The sequence below is a fragment of the Oncorhynchus nerka genome, linkage group LG27 (assembly GCF_034236695.1).
Source record: "Oncorhynchus nerka isolate Pitt River linkage group LG27, Oner_Uvic_2.0, whole genome shotgun sequence".
NCBI lineage: Eukaryota > Metazoa > Chordata > Actinopteri > Salmoniformes > Salmonidae > Oncorhynchus > Oncorhynchus nerka.
The window spans coordinates 109,042,106-109,057,886 of NC_088422.1; the positions used below are offsets into that span (position 1 = coordinate 109,042,106).

At 50.1% G+C, this 15,781-nt stretch overlaps 1 protein-coding gene across 1 annotated transcript in view; it reads left to right on the forward strand.

The window, feature by feature from the left end:
* The window catches only part of LOC115118994 (BRD4-interacting chromatin-remodeling complex-associated protein-like), a 124,802-nt gene that overhangs the window by 14,865 nt on the left and 94,156 nt on the right, over positions 1 to 15,781 (forward strand). The window contains 2 exon segments of the mRNA XM_065011244.1: positions 6,400 to 6,445; positions 12,699 to 14,606. Of these exon segments, the coding sequence (XP_064867316.1) occupies positions 6,400 to 6,445; positions 12,699 to 14,606 (1,954 nt within the window).

A 15,781-nucleotide genomic window follows, 5' to 3' on the forward strand; every position in this document is an offset into this window, starting at 1 on the left:
TCCAATGCCTCACAAAGGGCACCTAAAAAATAACATTGAATATTGTGTATGGTGAAGTTATTTAATTACACGTCGGATGGTGTATCAATACACCCAGTCACTGCAAAGGTACAGGCTTTCTTCTTAACTCAGTTGCCAGAGAGTAAGGAAACCACTCAGGGATTTAACCATGAGGCCAATGGTTACGGAGTTAGAGTTTAACGGCTGTGATAGAAAACTGAGGCTGGATCAACAACATTGTAGTTACTCCACAACACTAATCGACAAGAGTGAAAAGAAGGAAGCCTGTACAGAAAAAAAAATATTCCAAAACATGCATCCTTTTTGCAACAAGGCACTAACGCAATACTGCAAAATATGCAAAGCAATTCACTTTTTGTCCCGAATACAAATTGTGAAGACCATAGTTTAGTAGTAGTAGTAATAGTACATAGTAGTAGTAATAGTACATAGTAATAGTACATAGTAGTAGTAATAGTACATAGTAGTAGTAGTAGTAGTAGTAGTACTAGTACGTAGTAGTAGTACTAGTACGTAGTAGTAGTACATAGTAGTAGTACATAGTAGTAGTAGTAGTAGTACATAGTAGTAGTAGTAGTAATAGTCGTAGTAGTAGTAATAGTCGTAGTAGTAGTAGTAGTACATAGTAGTAGTACATAGTAGTAGTACATAGTAGTAGTACATAGTAGTAGTAATAGTACATAGTAGTAGTAATAGTACATAGTAATAGTAGTAGTAATAGTAGTAGTAATAGTACATAGTACATAGTAGTAATAGTACATAGTAGTAGTAGTACATAGTACATAGTAGTAGTAGTAGTAGTAGTACATAGTACATAGTAGTAGTAGTACATAGTAGTAGTAGTAGTACATAGTAATAGTAGTAGTAATAGTACATAGTAGTAGTAGTAGTACATAGTAGTAGTAATAGTACATAGTAGTAAGTAGTAGTAGTAATAGTACATAGTAGTAGTAATAGTACATAGTAGTAGTAATAGTACATAGTAGTAGTAATAGTACATAGTAGTAGTACATAGTAGTAGTAGTAGTACATAGTAGTAATAGTACATAGTAGTAGTAATAGTACATAGTAGTACAGTAGTAGTAGTAGTAGTACGTAGTAGTAATAGTACATAGTAGTAGTAATAGTACATAGTAGTAGTAATAGTACATAGTAGTAGAACAAGCATGTTATCGTTGTGATTGTAAAGAAACGGAAACGGAGCGAAGCACAATCCTAGAGGAAAACCTGGTTCAGTCTGCTTTCCCCCAGACACTGGGAGATTAATTCACCTTTCAGCAGGACAATAACCTGGTTGTCTGCTTTCCCCAGACACTGGGAGATGAATTCACCTTTCAGCAGGACAATAACCTGGTTCAGTCTGCTTTCCCCCAGACACTGGGAGATGAATTCACCTTTCAGCAGGACAATAACCTGGTTCAGTCTGCTTTCCCCCAGACACTGGGAGATGAATTCACCTTTCAGCAGGACAATAACCTGGTTCAGTCTGCTTTCTCCCAGACACTGGGAGATGAATTCACCTTTCAGCAGGACAATAACCTGGTTCAGTCTGCTTTCCCCAGACACTGGGAGATTAATTCACCTTTCAGCAGTGGGAGATGAATTCACCTGCAGGACAATAACCTGGTTCAGTCTGCTTTCCCCAGACACTGGGAGATGAATTCACCTTTCAGCAGGACAATAACCTGGTTCAGTCTGCTTTCCCCAGACACTGGGAGATGAATTCACCTTTCAGCAGGACAATAACCTGGTTGTCTGCTTTCCCCAGACACTGGGGATGAATTAACCTTTCAGCAGGACAATAACCTGGTTCAGTCTGCTTTCCCCAGACACTGGGAGATGAATTCACCTTTCAGCAGGACAATAACCTGGTTCAGTCTGCTTTCCCCAGACACTGGGAGATGAATTCACCTTTCAGCAGGACAATAACCTGGTTCAGTCTGCTTTCCCCAGACACTGGGAGATGAATTCACCTTTCAGCAGGACAATAACCTGGTTCAGTCTGCTTTCCCCCAGACACTGGGAGATGAATTCACCTTTCAGCAGGACAATAACCTGGTTCAGTCTGCTTTCCCCCAGACACTGGGAGATGAATTCACCTTTCAGCAGGACAATAACCTGGTTCAGTCTGCTTTCCCCAGACACTGGGAGATGAATTCACCTTTCAGCAGGACAATAACCTGGTTCAGTCTGCTTTCCCCCAGACACTGGGAGATGAATTCACCTTTCAGCAGGACAATAACCTGGTTCAGTCTGCTTTCCCCAGACACTGGGAGATGAATTCACCTTTCAGCAGGACAATAACCTGGTTCAGTCTGCTTTCCCCAGACACTGGGAGATGAATTCACCTTTCAGCAGGACAATAACCTGGTTCAGTCTGCTTTCCCCAGACACTGGGAGATGAATTCACCTTTCAGCAGGACAATAACCTGGTTCAGTCTGCTTTCCCCAGACACTGGGAGATGAATTCACCTTTCAGCAGGACAATAACCTGGTTCAGTCTGCTTTCCCCAGACACTGGGAGATGAATTCACCTTTCAGCAGGACAATAACCTGGTTCAGTCTGCTTTCCCCCAGACACTGGGAGATGAATTCACCTTTCAGCAGGACAATAACCTGGTTCAGTCTGCTTTCCCCAGACACTGGGAGATGAATTCACCTTTCAGCAGGACAATAACCTGGTTCAGTCTGCTTTCCCCAGACACTGGGAGATGAATTCACCTTTCAGCAGGACAATAACCTGGTTCAGTCTGCTTTCCCCAGACACTGGGAGATGAATTCACCTTTCAGCAGGACAATAACCTGGTTCAGTCTGCTTTCCCCAGACACTGGGAGATGAATTCACCTTTCAGCAGGACAATAACCTGGTTCAGTCTGCTTTCCCCAGACACTGGGAGATGAATTCACCTTTCAGCAGGACAATAACCTGGTTCAGTCTGCTTTCCCCAGACACTGGGAGATGAATTCACCTTTCAGCAGGACAATAACCTGGTTCAGTCTGCTTTCCCCAGACACTGGGAGATGAATTCACCTTTCAGCAGGACAATAACCTGGTTCAGTCTGCTTTCCCCAGACACTGGGAGATGAATTCACCTTTCAGCAGGACAATAACCTGGTTCAGTCTGCTTTCCCCAGACACTGGGAGATGAATTCACCTTTCAGCAGGACAATAACCTGGTTCAGTCTGCTTTCCCCAGACACTGGGAGATGAATTCACCTTTCAGCAGGACAATAACCTGGTTCAGTCTGCTTTCCCCAGACACTGGGAGATGAATTCACCTTTCAGCAGGACAATAACCTGGTTCAGTCTGCTTTCCCCAGACACTGGGAGATGAATTCACCTTTCAGCAGGACAATAACCTGGTTCAGTCTGCTTTCCCCAGACACTGGGAGATGAATTCACCTTTCAGCAGGACAATAACCTGGTTCAGTCTGCTTTCCCCAGACACTGGGAGATGAATTCACCTTTCAGCAGGACAATAACCTGGTTCAGTCTGCTTTCCCCCAGACACTGGGAGATGAATTCACCTTTCAGCAGGACAATAACCTGGTTCAGTCTGCTTTCCCCAGACACTGGGAGATGAATTCACCTTTCAGCAGGACAATAACCTGGTTCAGTCTGCTTTCCCCAGACACTGGGAGATGAATTCACCTTTCAGCAGGACAATAACCTGGTTCAGTCTGCTTTCCCCAGACACTGGGAGATGAATTCACCTTTCAGCAGGACAATAACCTGGTTCAGTCTGCTTTCCCCAGACACTGGGAGATGAATTCACCTTTCAGCAGGACAATAACCTGGTTCAGTCTGCTTTCCCCAGACACTGGGAGATGAATTCACCTTTCAGCAGGACAATAACCTGGTTCAGTCTGCTTTCCCCAGACACTGGGAGATGAATTCACCTTTCAGCAGGACAATAACCTGGTTCAGTCTGCTTTCCCCAGACACTGGGAGATGAATTCACCTTTCAGCAGGACAATAACCTGGTTCAGTCTGCTTTCCCCAGACACTGGGAGATGAATTCACCTTTCAGCAGGACAATAACCTGGTTCAGTCTGCTTTCCCCAGACACTGGGAGATGAATTCACCTTTCAGCAGGACAATAACCTGGTTCAGTCTGCTTTCCCCAGACACTGGGAGATGAATTCACCTTTCAGCAGGACAATAACCTGGTTCAGTCTGCTTTCCCCCAGACACTGGGAGATGAATTCACCTTTCAGCAGGACAATAACCTGGTTCAGTCTGCTTTCCCCAGACACTGGGAGATGAATTCACCTTTCAGCAGGACAATAACCTGGTTCAGTCTGCTTTCCCCAGACACTGGGAGATGAATTCACCTTTCAGCAGGACAATAACCTGGTTCAGTCTGCTTTCCCCAGACACTGGGAGATGAATTCACCTTTCAGCAGGACAATAACCTGGTTCAGTCTGCTTTCCCCCAGACACTGGGAGATGAATTCACCTTTCAGCAGGACAATAACCTGGTTCAGTCTGCTTTCCCCCAGACACTGGGAGATGAATTCACCTTTCAGCAGGACAATAACCTGGTTCAGTCTGCTTTCCCCAGACACTGGGAGATGAATTCACCTTTCAGCAGGACAATAACCTGGTTCAGTCTGCTTTCCCCAGACACTGGGAGATGAATTCACCTTTCAGCAGGACAATAACCTGGTTCAGTCTGCTTTCCCCAGACACTGGGAGATGAATTCACCTTTCAGCAGGACAATAACCTGGTTCAGTCTGCTTTCCCCAGACACTGGGAGATGAATTCACCTTTCAGCAGGACAATAACCTGGTTCAGTCTGCTTTCCCCCAGACACTGGGAGATGAATTCACCTTTCAGCAGGACAATAACCTGGTTCAGTCTGCTTTCCCCAGACACTGGGAGATGAATTCACCTTTCAGCAGGACAATAACCTGGTTCAGTCTGCTTTCCCCAGACACTGGGAGATGAATTCACCTTTCAGCAGGACAATAACCTGGTTCAGTCTGCTTTCCCCAAGACACTGGGAGATGAATTCACCTTTCAGCAGGACAATAACCTGGTTCAGTCTGCTTTCCCCCAGACACTGGGAGATGAATTCACCTTTCAGCAGGACAATAACCTGGTTCAGTCTGCTTTCCCCAGACACTGGGAGATGAATTCACCTTTCAGCAGGACAATAACCTGGTTCAGTCTGCTTTCCCCAGACACTGGGAGATGAATTCACCTTTCAGCAGGACAATAACCTGGTTCAGTCTGCTTTCCCCCAGACACTGGGAGATGAATTCACCTTTCAGCAGGACAATAACCTGGTTCAGTCTGCTTTCCCCAGACACTGGGAGATTAATTCACCTTTCAGCAGGACAATAACCTGGTTCAGTCTGCTTTCCCCAGACACTGGGAGATGAATTCACCTTTCAGCAGGACAATAACCTGGTTCAGTCTGCTTTCCCCCAGACACTGGGAGATGAATTCACCTTTCAGCAGGACAATAACCTGGTTCAGTCTGCTTTCCCCCAGACACTGGGAGATTAATTCACCTTTCAGCAGGACAATAACCTGGTTCAGTCTGCTTTCCCCAGACACTGGGAGATGAATTCACCTTTCAGCAGGACAATAACCTGGTTCAGTCTGCTTTCCCCCAGACACTGGGAGATTAATTCACCTTTCAGCAGGACAATAACCTGGTTCAGTCTGCTTTCCCCAGACACTGGGAGATGAATTCACCTTTCAGCAGGACAATAACCTGGTTCAGTCTGCTTTCCCCAGACACTGGGAGATTAATTCACCTTTCAGCAGGACAATAACCTAAAACACAAGGCCAAATCTACACTGGAGTTTCTTACCAAGAAGACAGTGAATGTTCCTGAGTGGCCGAGTTAGTTTGGACTGAATTCTGCTTGGAAAATCTATGCCAATACTTAAATGGTTTTCTAGAAATGATCAGCAACCAATTTGACAGCTTGAGGAAATTTGAAAATAATAATGGGAATATCTGTGCGGCAGGTAGTCTAGCCGCCCAGATAAGAGGATTGGGCCAGTAAACTTAAGGTCGCTGGTTGAATCCCTGAGCAGACTAGGTGAAAAAATGGCTAATTTGCACCCGAGCAAGGCATTTCACCCTAGTTGCTCTGGTTAAGAGCGTCTGTTAAATGACTGAAATGTCAAATGTGAATGTAAGTTTTGTACAGTCCAGGTGTGGTAAACTCTTAGACATACTCAGAACGACTCCCAGCTGTAATCAAAGATGATTCTACATGTATTGACTCGGGTGTGAATACTTATGTAAATCAGCTTGTAACACAACAAAATGTGGAATAAGTCAAGTGGAATGAATACTTTCTTAAGGCCATGTGGATGTGACCTCATTGTCTGACCAATGTTCCTCTCTTCACAGTGACCCAGAAGCACTCAACGACTTTCTTCATGGATTAGACGCCCATGTAAGTGGCTGCTATTTAACTGCAAGGATGGTTATGATGCCTCTTTTGTACTTGCTGAGGAGTTACCTGGATTATTTCATAGCAGTTGACCTGACGCACCGAGGACGGACGCGGTTGACCTGACGCACCGAGGTCGGACGCGGTTGACCTGACGCACCGAGGTCGGACGCGGTTGACCTGACGCACCGGGGTCGGACGCGGTTGACCTGACGCACCGGGGTCGGACGCGGTTGACCTGACCTGACGACCGGGGGTCGGACGCGGTTGACCTGACGCACCGGGTCGGACGCTGGTTGACCTGACGACCGGGTCGGACGCGTTGACCTGACGCACCGGGTCGGACGCGGTTGACCTGACGCACCGGGTCGGACGCGTTGACCTGACGACCGGGTCGGACGCTGTTGACCTGACGCACCGGGGTCGGACGCTGTTGACCTGACGACCGGGTCGGACGCTGGTTGACCTGACGCACCGGGTCGGACGCGCGACCTGACGCACCGGGTCGGACGCTGGTTGACCTGACGCACCGGGTCGGACGCTGTTGACCTGACGCACCGGGTCGGACGCTGTTGACCTGACGCACCGGGTCGGACGCTGTTGACCTGACGCACCGGGTCGGACGCTGTTGACCTGACGCACCGGGTCGGACGCGTTGACCTGACGCACCGGGTCGGACGCTGCTTGACCTGACGCACCGGGTCGGACGCGGTTGACCTGACGCCCCGGGTCGGACGCTGTTGACCTGACGACCGGGACGGACGCTGTTGACCTGACGACCGGGTCGGACGCGTTGACCTGACGCACCGGGGTCGGACGCTGTTGACCTGACGCACCGGGACGGACGCGTTGACCTGACGCACCGGGACGGCCGCGTTGACCTGACGCACCGGGGTCGGACGCGGTTGACCTGACGCACCGGGGACGGCCGCGGTTGACCTGACGCACCGGGGACGGCCGCGGTTGACCTGAGGCACCGGGGACGGCCGCGGTTGACCTGACGCACCGGGGACGGCCGCGGTTGACCTGACGCACCGGGACGGACGCGGTTGACTTACTGGCACCAGATAACCTCTACTTCTGTTGAGCATGGAGACAGTGACCATCTTAGTTCAAGTTCACTGGCTACTGCACACACCTTGTGCACTTATCTAAAGGGATGTGTGTGTTTCTGTTTCAATGGGCTTTGCTGCTGCTTGTGGTTTCTTGCTTTATGAGGGATCTATATGTGAGGGATCTATATGTGAGGGATCTATATGTGAGGGATCTATATGTGAGGGAACTATATGTGAGGGATCTGAGGCATCTATATGGGGGACGGAGGGATCTATATGTGAGGGATCTGAGGGATCTTACTGAGGGATCAGATAATCTACTTGTGAGGGATCTGTTGAGCATGGAGACAGTGACCATCTTAGTTCTATATTCACTGGCTACTGCACACACCTTGTGCACTTATCTAAAGGGATCTATATGTGTTTCTGTGAGGGATCAATCTATATGGGGATCTTTGCTGCTTATGTGAGGGATCTATATGCTTGAGGGATCTATATGTGAGGGATCTATATGAGGGATCTTTGTGAGGGAACTATATGTGAGGAACTATATGTGAGGGAACTATATGTGAGGGATCTATATGTGAGGGATCTATATGTGAGGGATCTATATGTGAGGGATCTATATGTGAGGGATCTATATGTGAGGGAACTATATGTGAGGGAACTATATGTGAGGGATCTATATGTGAGGGATCTATATGTGAGGGATCTATATGTGAGGGATCTATATGTGAGGGATCTATATGTGAGGGATCTATATGTGAGGGAACTATATGTGAGGGAACTATATGTGAGGGAACTATATGTGAGGGAACTATATGTGAGGGAACTATATGTGAGGGAACTATATGTGAGGGAACTATATGTGAGGGAACTATATGTGAGGGAACTATATGTGAGGGAAAAAAAGTATTTAGTCAGCCACCAATTGTGCAAGTTCTCCTACTTAAAAAGATGAGAGGCCTGTAATTTTCATCATAGGTTCACTTCAACTATGACAGACAAAATGAGAAAGAAAATCCAGAAAATCACATTGAAGGATTTGTAATTAATTTATTTGCAAATTATGGTGGAAAATAAGTATTTGGTCACCTACAAACAAGCAAGATTTCTGTCTCACAGACCTGTAACTTCTTCTTTAAGAGGCTCCTCTGTCCTCCATTCGTTACCTGTATTAATGGCACCTGTTTGAACTTGTTATCAGTATAAAAGACACTTGTCCACAACCTCAAACAGTCACACTCCAAACTCCACTATGGCCAAGACCAAAGAGCTGTCAATGGACACCAGAAACAAAATTGTAGACCTGCACCAGGCTGGGAAGACTGAATCTGCAATAGGTAAGCAGCTTGGTTTGAAGAAATCAACTGTGGGAGCAATTATTAGGAAATGGAAGACATACAAGACCACTGATAATCTTCCTCGATCTGGGGCTCCACGCAAGATCTCACCCCGTGGGGTCAAAATGATCACAAGAACGGTGAGCAAAAATCCCAGAACCACACGGGGGGGCCTAGTGAATGACCTGCAGAGAGCTGGGACCAAAGTAACAAAGCCTACCATCAGTAACACACTACGCCGCCAGGGACTCAAATCCTGCAGTGCCAGACGTGTCCCCCTGCTTAAGCCAGTACATGTCCAGGCCCGTCTGAAGTTTGTTAGAGAGCATTTGGATGATCCAGAAGAAGATTGTGAGAATGTCATATGGTCAGATGAAACCAAAATATAACTTTTTGGTAAAAACTCAACTCGTTTTGTTTGGAGGACAAAGAATGCTGAGTTGCATCCAAAGAACACCATACCTACTGTGAAGCATGGGGTTGGAAACATCATTCTTTGGGGCTGTTTTTCTGTAAAGGGACCAGGATGACTGATCCGTGTAAAGGAAAGAATGAATGGGGCCATGTATCGTGAGATTTTGAGTGAAAACCTCCTTCCATCAGCAAGGGCATTGAAGATGAAACGTGGCTGGGTCTTTCAGCATGACAATGATCCCAAACACACCGCCCGGGCAACGAAGGAGTGGCTTTGTAAGAAGCATTTCAAGGTCCTGGAGTGGCCTAGCCAGTCTCCAGATCTCAACCCCATAGAAAATCTTTGGAGAGAGTTGAAAGTCCGTGTTGCCCAGCAACAGCCCCAAAACATCACTGCTCTAGAGGAGATCTGCATGGAGGAATGGGCCAAAATACCAGCAAAAGTGTGTGAAAACCTTGTGAAGACTTACAGAAAACGTTTGACCTCTGTCATTGCCAACAAAGGGTATATAACAAAGTATTGAGAAACTTTTGTTATTGACCAAATACTTATTTTCCACCATAATTTGCAAATAAATTCATAAAAAATCCTACAAAGTGATTTTCTGAATTTTTTTCCCCTCATTTTGTCTGTCATAGTTGAAGTATACCTATGATGACAATTACAGGCCTCATCTTTTTAAGTGGGAGAACTTGCACAATTGGTGGCTGACTAAATACTGTTTTGCCCCACTGTATGTGTGAGGGAACTATATGTGAGGGATCTTTAGGATTTCAACTGTGCCTTTTCACTTTATTAATCCACAATGACCACTACTAATCTAACGCAAGCCCTCTTCTGATTCTGTTTGTTCCTTGCTTTCTGTCCCTCTCACCTCTAAACCACTTTGCTGCCCCTCCTCAATCTTGGGTCACTGGTGGGTCTGCCCCCTCTCTCGCTCTCTGTCTGCCCCCTCTCTCGCTCTCTGTCTGCCCGCCTCTCTCGCTCTCTGCCTGCCCGCCTCTCTCGCTCTCTGTCTGCCCGCCTCTCTCGCTCTCTGTCTGCCCGCCTCTCTCGCTCTCTGTCCGTCTCTCTATCCTTGTGGGGTGCGTCTCCCTCTGGCCTGTTTGTCTGTCGTTCTGTGTCCCCTCTGTCCTGGCTTTGTCGGTCTGTCTGTCTAGCTGAACACTGACGACCTATTGGATGGCTCGAGCGATCCCTCCAGCTCTTTCTTCTCGGGTGCTGGGGTGAGTGAAGGCCCTCTAACCTCTGACCCACCTGTCTCCATTCATACATGTTCATGTAGCATGCATCTCTCTCCGATCACGCCATATCACCCCCCACTGGCTGGGAGGCCTAACACTATAGTGGTCTAGGAGAGCCTGTCTGGTCAACATCTCCACGATTTGAAGCCTGTGTCAACCCCTTCCTTCTCTACTCTACTCAATTCTCCTCCTCATCCCTTTGCTTCTTGACCTCCATCACAGACCTTCTCTCTTCTCCTCGTCCTCATCAGACCTTCTCCCTCCTGTTCTCGTCCCCATCAGACCTCTTCTCCTCGTCCTCATTAGACCTTCTCTCTTCTTCTTGTCCTCACAGATTTTCTCTCTTCTCCTCGTCCGCATCAGACTTTCTCTCTCTTCTCGTCCTCCGCCAGACCTTCTCGTCCTCCGTCAGACCCTCTCCCTCTTCTCGTCCTCCGTCAGACCTTCTCCCTCTTCTCGTCCTCCGTCAGACCCTCTCCCTCTTCTCGTCCTCCGTCAGACCTTCTCCCTCTTCTCGTCCTCCGTCAGACCCTCTCCCTCTTCTCGTCCTCCGTCAGACCCTCTCCCTCTTCTCGTCCTCCGCCAGAACTTCTCCCTCTTCTCGTCCTCCGCCAGAACTTCTCCCTCTTCTCGTCCTCCGCCAGAACTTCTCCCTCTTCTCGTCCTCCGCCAGAACTTCTCCCTCTTCTCGTCCTCCGACAGACCTTTTCTCATCTCTTCTCGTCCTCCGTCAGACCCTCTCCCTCTTCTCGTCCTCCGTCAGACCTTTTCTCATCTCTTCTCGTCCTCCGTCAGACCTTTTCTCATCTCTTCTCGTCCTCCGTCAGACCCTCTCCCTCTTCTCGTCCTCCGTCAGACCCTCTCCCTCTTCTCGTCCTTCGTCAGACCCTCTCCCTCTTCTCGTCCTCCGCCAGAACTTCTCCCTCTTCTCGTCCTCCGCCAGAACTTCTCCCTCTTCTCGTCCTCCGACAGACCTTTTCTCATCTCTTCTCGTCCTCCTCCGTCAGACCTTTTCTCATCTCTTCTCGTCCTCCGTCAGACCCTCTCCCTCTTCTCGTCCTCCGTCAGACCTTTTCTCATCTCTTCTCGTCCTCCGTCAGACCTTTTCTCATCTCTTCTCGTCCTCCGTCAGACCTTTTCTCATCTCTTCTCGTCCTCCGTCAGACCTTTTCTCATCTCTTCTCGTCCTCCGACAGACCTTTTCTCATCTCTTCTCGTCCTCCGACAGACCTTTTCTCATCTCTTCTCGTCCTCCGACAGACCTTTTCTCATCTCTTCTCGTCCTCCGCCAGAACTTCTCCCTCTTCTCGTCCTCCGCCAGACCTTTTCTCATCTCTTCTCGTCCTCCGACAGACCTTTTCTCATCTCTTCTCGTCCTCCGACAGACCTTTTCTCATCTCTTCTCGTCCTCCTACGTCAGACCCTCTCCCTCTTCTCGTCCTCCGTCAGACCTTTTCTCATCTCTTCTCGTCCTCCGTCAGACCTTTTCTCATCTCTTCTCGTCCTCCGTCAGACCCTCTCCCTCTTCTCATCCTCCGTCAGACCCTCTCCCTCTTCTCGTCCTCCGTCAGACCCTCTCCCTCTTCTCGTCCTCCGCCAGTACTTCTCCCTCTTCTCGTCCTCCGCCAGACCTTTTCTCATCTCTTCTCGTCCTCCGACAGACCTTTTCTCATCTCTTCTCGTCCTCCTCCGTCAGACCTCTTCTCATCTCTTCTCGTCCTCAGTCAGACCCTCTCCCTCTTCTCGTCCTCCGTCAGACCTTTTCTCATCTCTTCTCGTCCTCCTCCGTCAGACCTTTTCTCATCTCTTCTCGTCCTCCTCCGTCAGACCTTTTCTCATCTCTTCTCGTCCTCCTCCGTCAGACCTTTTCTCATCTATTCTCGTCCTCCGTCAGACCCTCTCCCTCTTCTCGTCCTCCGTCAGACCTTTTCTCATCTCTTCTCGTCCTCCGTCAGACCTTTTCTCATCTCTTCTCGTCCTCCGTCAGACCTTTTCTCATCTCTTCTCGTCCTCCGTCAGACCTTTTCTCATCTCTTCTCGTCCTCCGTCAGACCTTTTCTCATCTCTTCTAGTCCTCCGTCAGACCCTCTCCCTCTTCTCGTCCTCCGTCAGACCTTTTCTCATCTCTTCTCGTCCTCCGTCAGACCTTTTCTCATCTTTTCATCTTCCATCACAGACCTTCTCCCTCTTCTTTCATAGTGCCATATTCCAGAGGTCCGGCCCCCAGTCCAGCTGCTGTCCAATGAGCAGCCAGCCTTGCCCCGGGTCAGTGTGGACCTGGACTTCCTGGAAGATGATGTCATCCTGGGCGGGTCGCCGGGCGGTAGCGGTAACAACACCATGGAGCCATGTGACATCCTGCAGCAGAGCCTGGCGGAGGCTAACATTACAGAGCAGAGCCTGCAGGAGGCCGAGGCAGAGCTAGACCTGGGCTCCTTCGACCTCACCATGCCAGGTCTGACTCAGGTGGTCCAGACCCTGCCCTGTACAGACAGCCTGACTGGGTCTGGAGGGACCACTGCGGGGGTGGGGCTCCCCATCTTCCCTGGAGCTCCAGGCTCCTCCGCCACCCCTCCCCAGGCCACAGCTGACATGCTGGGCTCGGTGCTGGCCCAACAGGGCCTGGAGTTTGGGCCCCAGGTCATGAACAAGGCCCAGACAATCAGTATGCAGCCTTTCATTCAGCAGGTGGCAGGCCTGGGTAACGTCACCCTTCAGCCAATCTCCTCCCTCCAGGCTCTACCTAACGGCTGTCAGTCAGGTCACCTGGGACTGGGACAGATACAGGTGATGGGCCAGCCCACTGTGATGACTATGAACCAATCAGGACAGCCCATCCTGGCCAAGAGTATGGGAGGATACCAGCTGCACCAGCCTGGCCCCGAGGCACAGGGGGCAGGTGGGCAGGGCGGACTGGGAGGGGGACTTCTGATCCAAGGGGGCAAAGCTACTCTGGGATCTCCAGTTTTAAACGGCCCGGCGTTTGGCTCTAACAGTAACGGTAGCACCATAACTGCTGCTGGAAGCTTGGGTCAACAGGGGCAGAACCTGATCATCCAGCGAACCCCGACCCCCATCCAGCCCAAACCCCCCCAGGGGGGCGCAGCCATCCAGCCCAAACTGTTCAAGCAGCAGCAGGCCCAGCCCCACACCCTCCAGAATGATGCCAACAAGGCTCTTGGGGCTCAGGTCCCTGTCTCCGCTGCCCAGAATGTAGCCTTCCTGACAGGCAAGCCTGGCGCCAACGTGGTCCTGACCTCCCAGGCAGGGCTTCCCCAACAGGCTCTGTTCAAACAGCAGACAGCCCACCACCCCTCTGGGAAAGCACTGAGTGTCCACCTGCTCAACCAGCCAGGCAGCATCATGCTGGGGGGGCAGAACCACCAGTTCCTCCTGCCACAACAGCTAGCTGGGGGTCAGATCCTCACGCAGCACCCTGGGGGCCACATTATCACCTCCCGGGGGCCTGGGGGCCAGCTGATAGCCAACCAGATCCTGGCTCAGCACCAGAACATCAACCTGGGCCAGGTGCTGACTTCTCAGGGCCACCCTCTGCTCCAGGGCCACATCCAGCTGCAGCCGGGCCAGATGGGGGTGGGACATCAGATCTTCCAGATGCCTGTCACCCTCTCCCAGAGCCAGAGCCACCCAGTCACGGGTCACCAGGCCCACACAGTGATCCAGGGCATGCCCTTGCACAACTCCCTGGCCATGCTGAGCCAGGTAGAAGGGTTGAGTCCTGCTGTCAGCTTGCAGCCCGCTCTGCAGCCACAGCCAGGGGGCGTTCCCAGCAGCGTGGTGGGTGGGGCTGCTGCCATTGCACAGGGCCAGCCTGGGGGTAGTGTGCCGATGCGGGGGAGTTCTACAGAGCAGGCAGCCCACCCTGGACAAGCCCCTCAGCCCTCCTCCATCCTCTCTATGCAGGCTGGGCCCTCTGTCTCCATGGCCATGTCTGTCCCCTCCTCCTCTCCGTCCTTATCTGTGTCCACCACACTGGTCCCCCACCTAGCCCAGCAGCACAGCCCCGGGAGCAGGGTGCTCTTCACGGGCCACCAGGGCTCCAGCATGATCCTCAGCCAGGAACACCTCCAGATGTTCCTCCAGCAGGTTAGTAATTCCTCCCCGCTCTCTCTCTGCCTCTACGTCGCTACCTCTTCCTCTCTACGTCTCTTCCTCTCTACGTCTCTACCTCTACGTCTCTACCTCTCTACCTCTACGTCTCTACCTCGCTACCTCTTCCTCTCTACGTCTCTTCCTCTCTACGTCTCTACGTCTCTACCTCTCTACGTCTCTTCCTCTCTACGTCTCTTCCTCTCTACGTCTCTACCTCTCTACGTCTCTACCTCTCTCTCTTCCTCTCTACGTCTCTTCCTCTCTACGTCTCTTCCTCTCTACGTCTCTTCCTCTCCACGTCTCTACCTCTCTACCTCTCTACGTCTCTACCTCTCTACCTCTACGTCTCTACCTCTCTACCTCTACGTCTCTACCTCTTCCTCTCTACGTCTCTTCCTCTCTACGTCTCTTCCTCTCTACGTCTCTTCCTCTCTACGTCTCTACCTCTACGTCTCTTCCTCTCTACGTCTCTTCCTCTCTACGTCTCTTCCTCTCTACGTCTCTTCCTCTCTTACGTCTCTTCCTCTCTACGTCTCTTCCTCTCTACCTCTACGTCTCTTCCTCTCTACGTCTCTACCTCTACGTCTCTTCCTCTCTCGTCTCTACCACTACGTCTCTACCTCTACGTCTCTACCTCTACGTCTCTACCTCTCTACCACTACGTCTCTACCACTACGTCTCTACCTCTACGTCTCTACCTCTACGTCTCTACCTCTACGTCTCTACCTCTACGTCTCTACCTCTACGTCTCTACCTCTACGTCTCTACCTCTACGTCTCTACCTCTACGTCTCTACCTCTACGTCTCTACCTCTACGTCTCTACCGCTACGTCTCTACCGCTACGTCTCTACCTCTACGTCTCTACCTCTACGTCTCTACCTCTCTCCTCTACGTCTCTACCTCTACGTCTCTACCTCTACGTCTCTTATTCTCTACCTCTACGTCTCTACCTCTACGTCTCTACCTCTACATCTCTTATTCTCTACCTCTACGTCTCTACCTCTCTACCTCTACGTCTCTACCTCTACGTCTCTACCTCTACGTCTCTACCTCTACGTCTCTACCTCTACGTCTCTACCTCTACGTCTCTACCTCTACGTCTCTACCACTACGTCTCTACCTCTACGTCTCTACCACTACGTCTCTACCTCTACGTCTCTACCTCTAC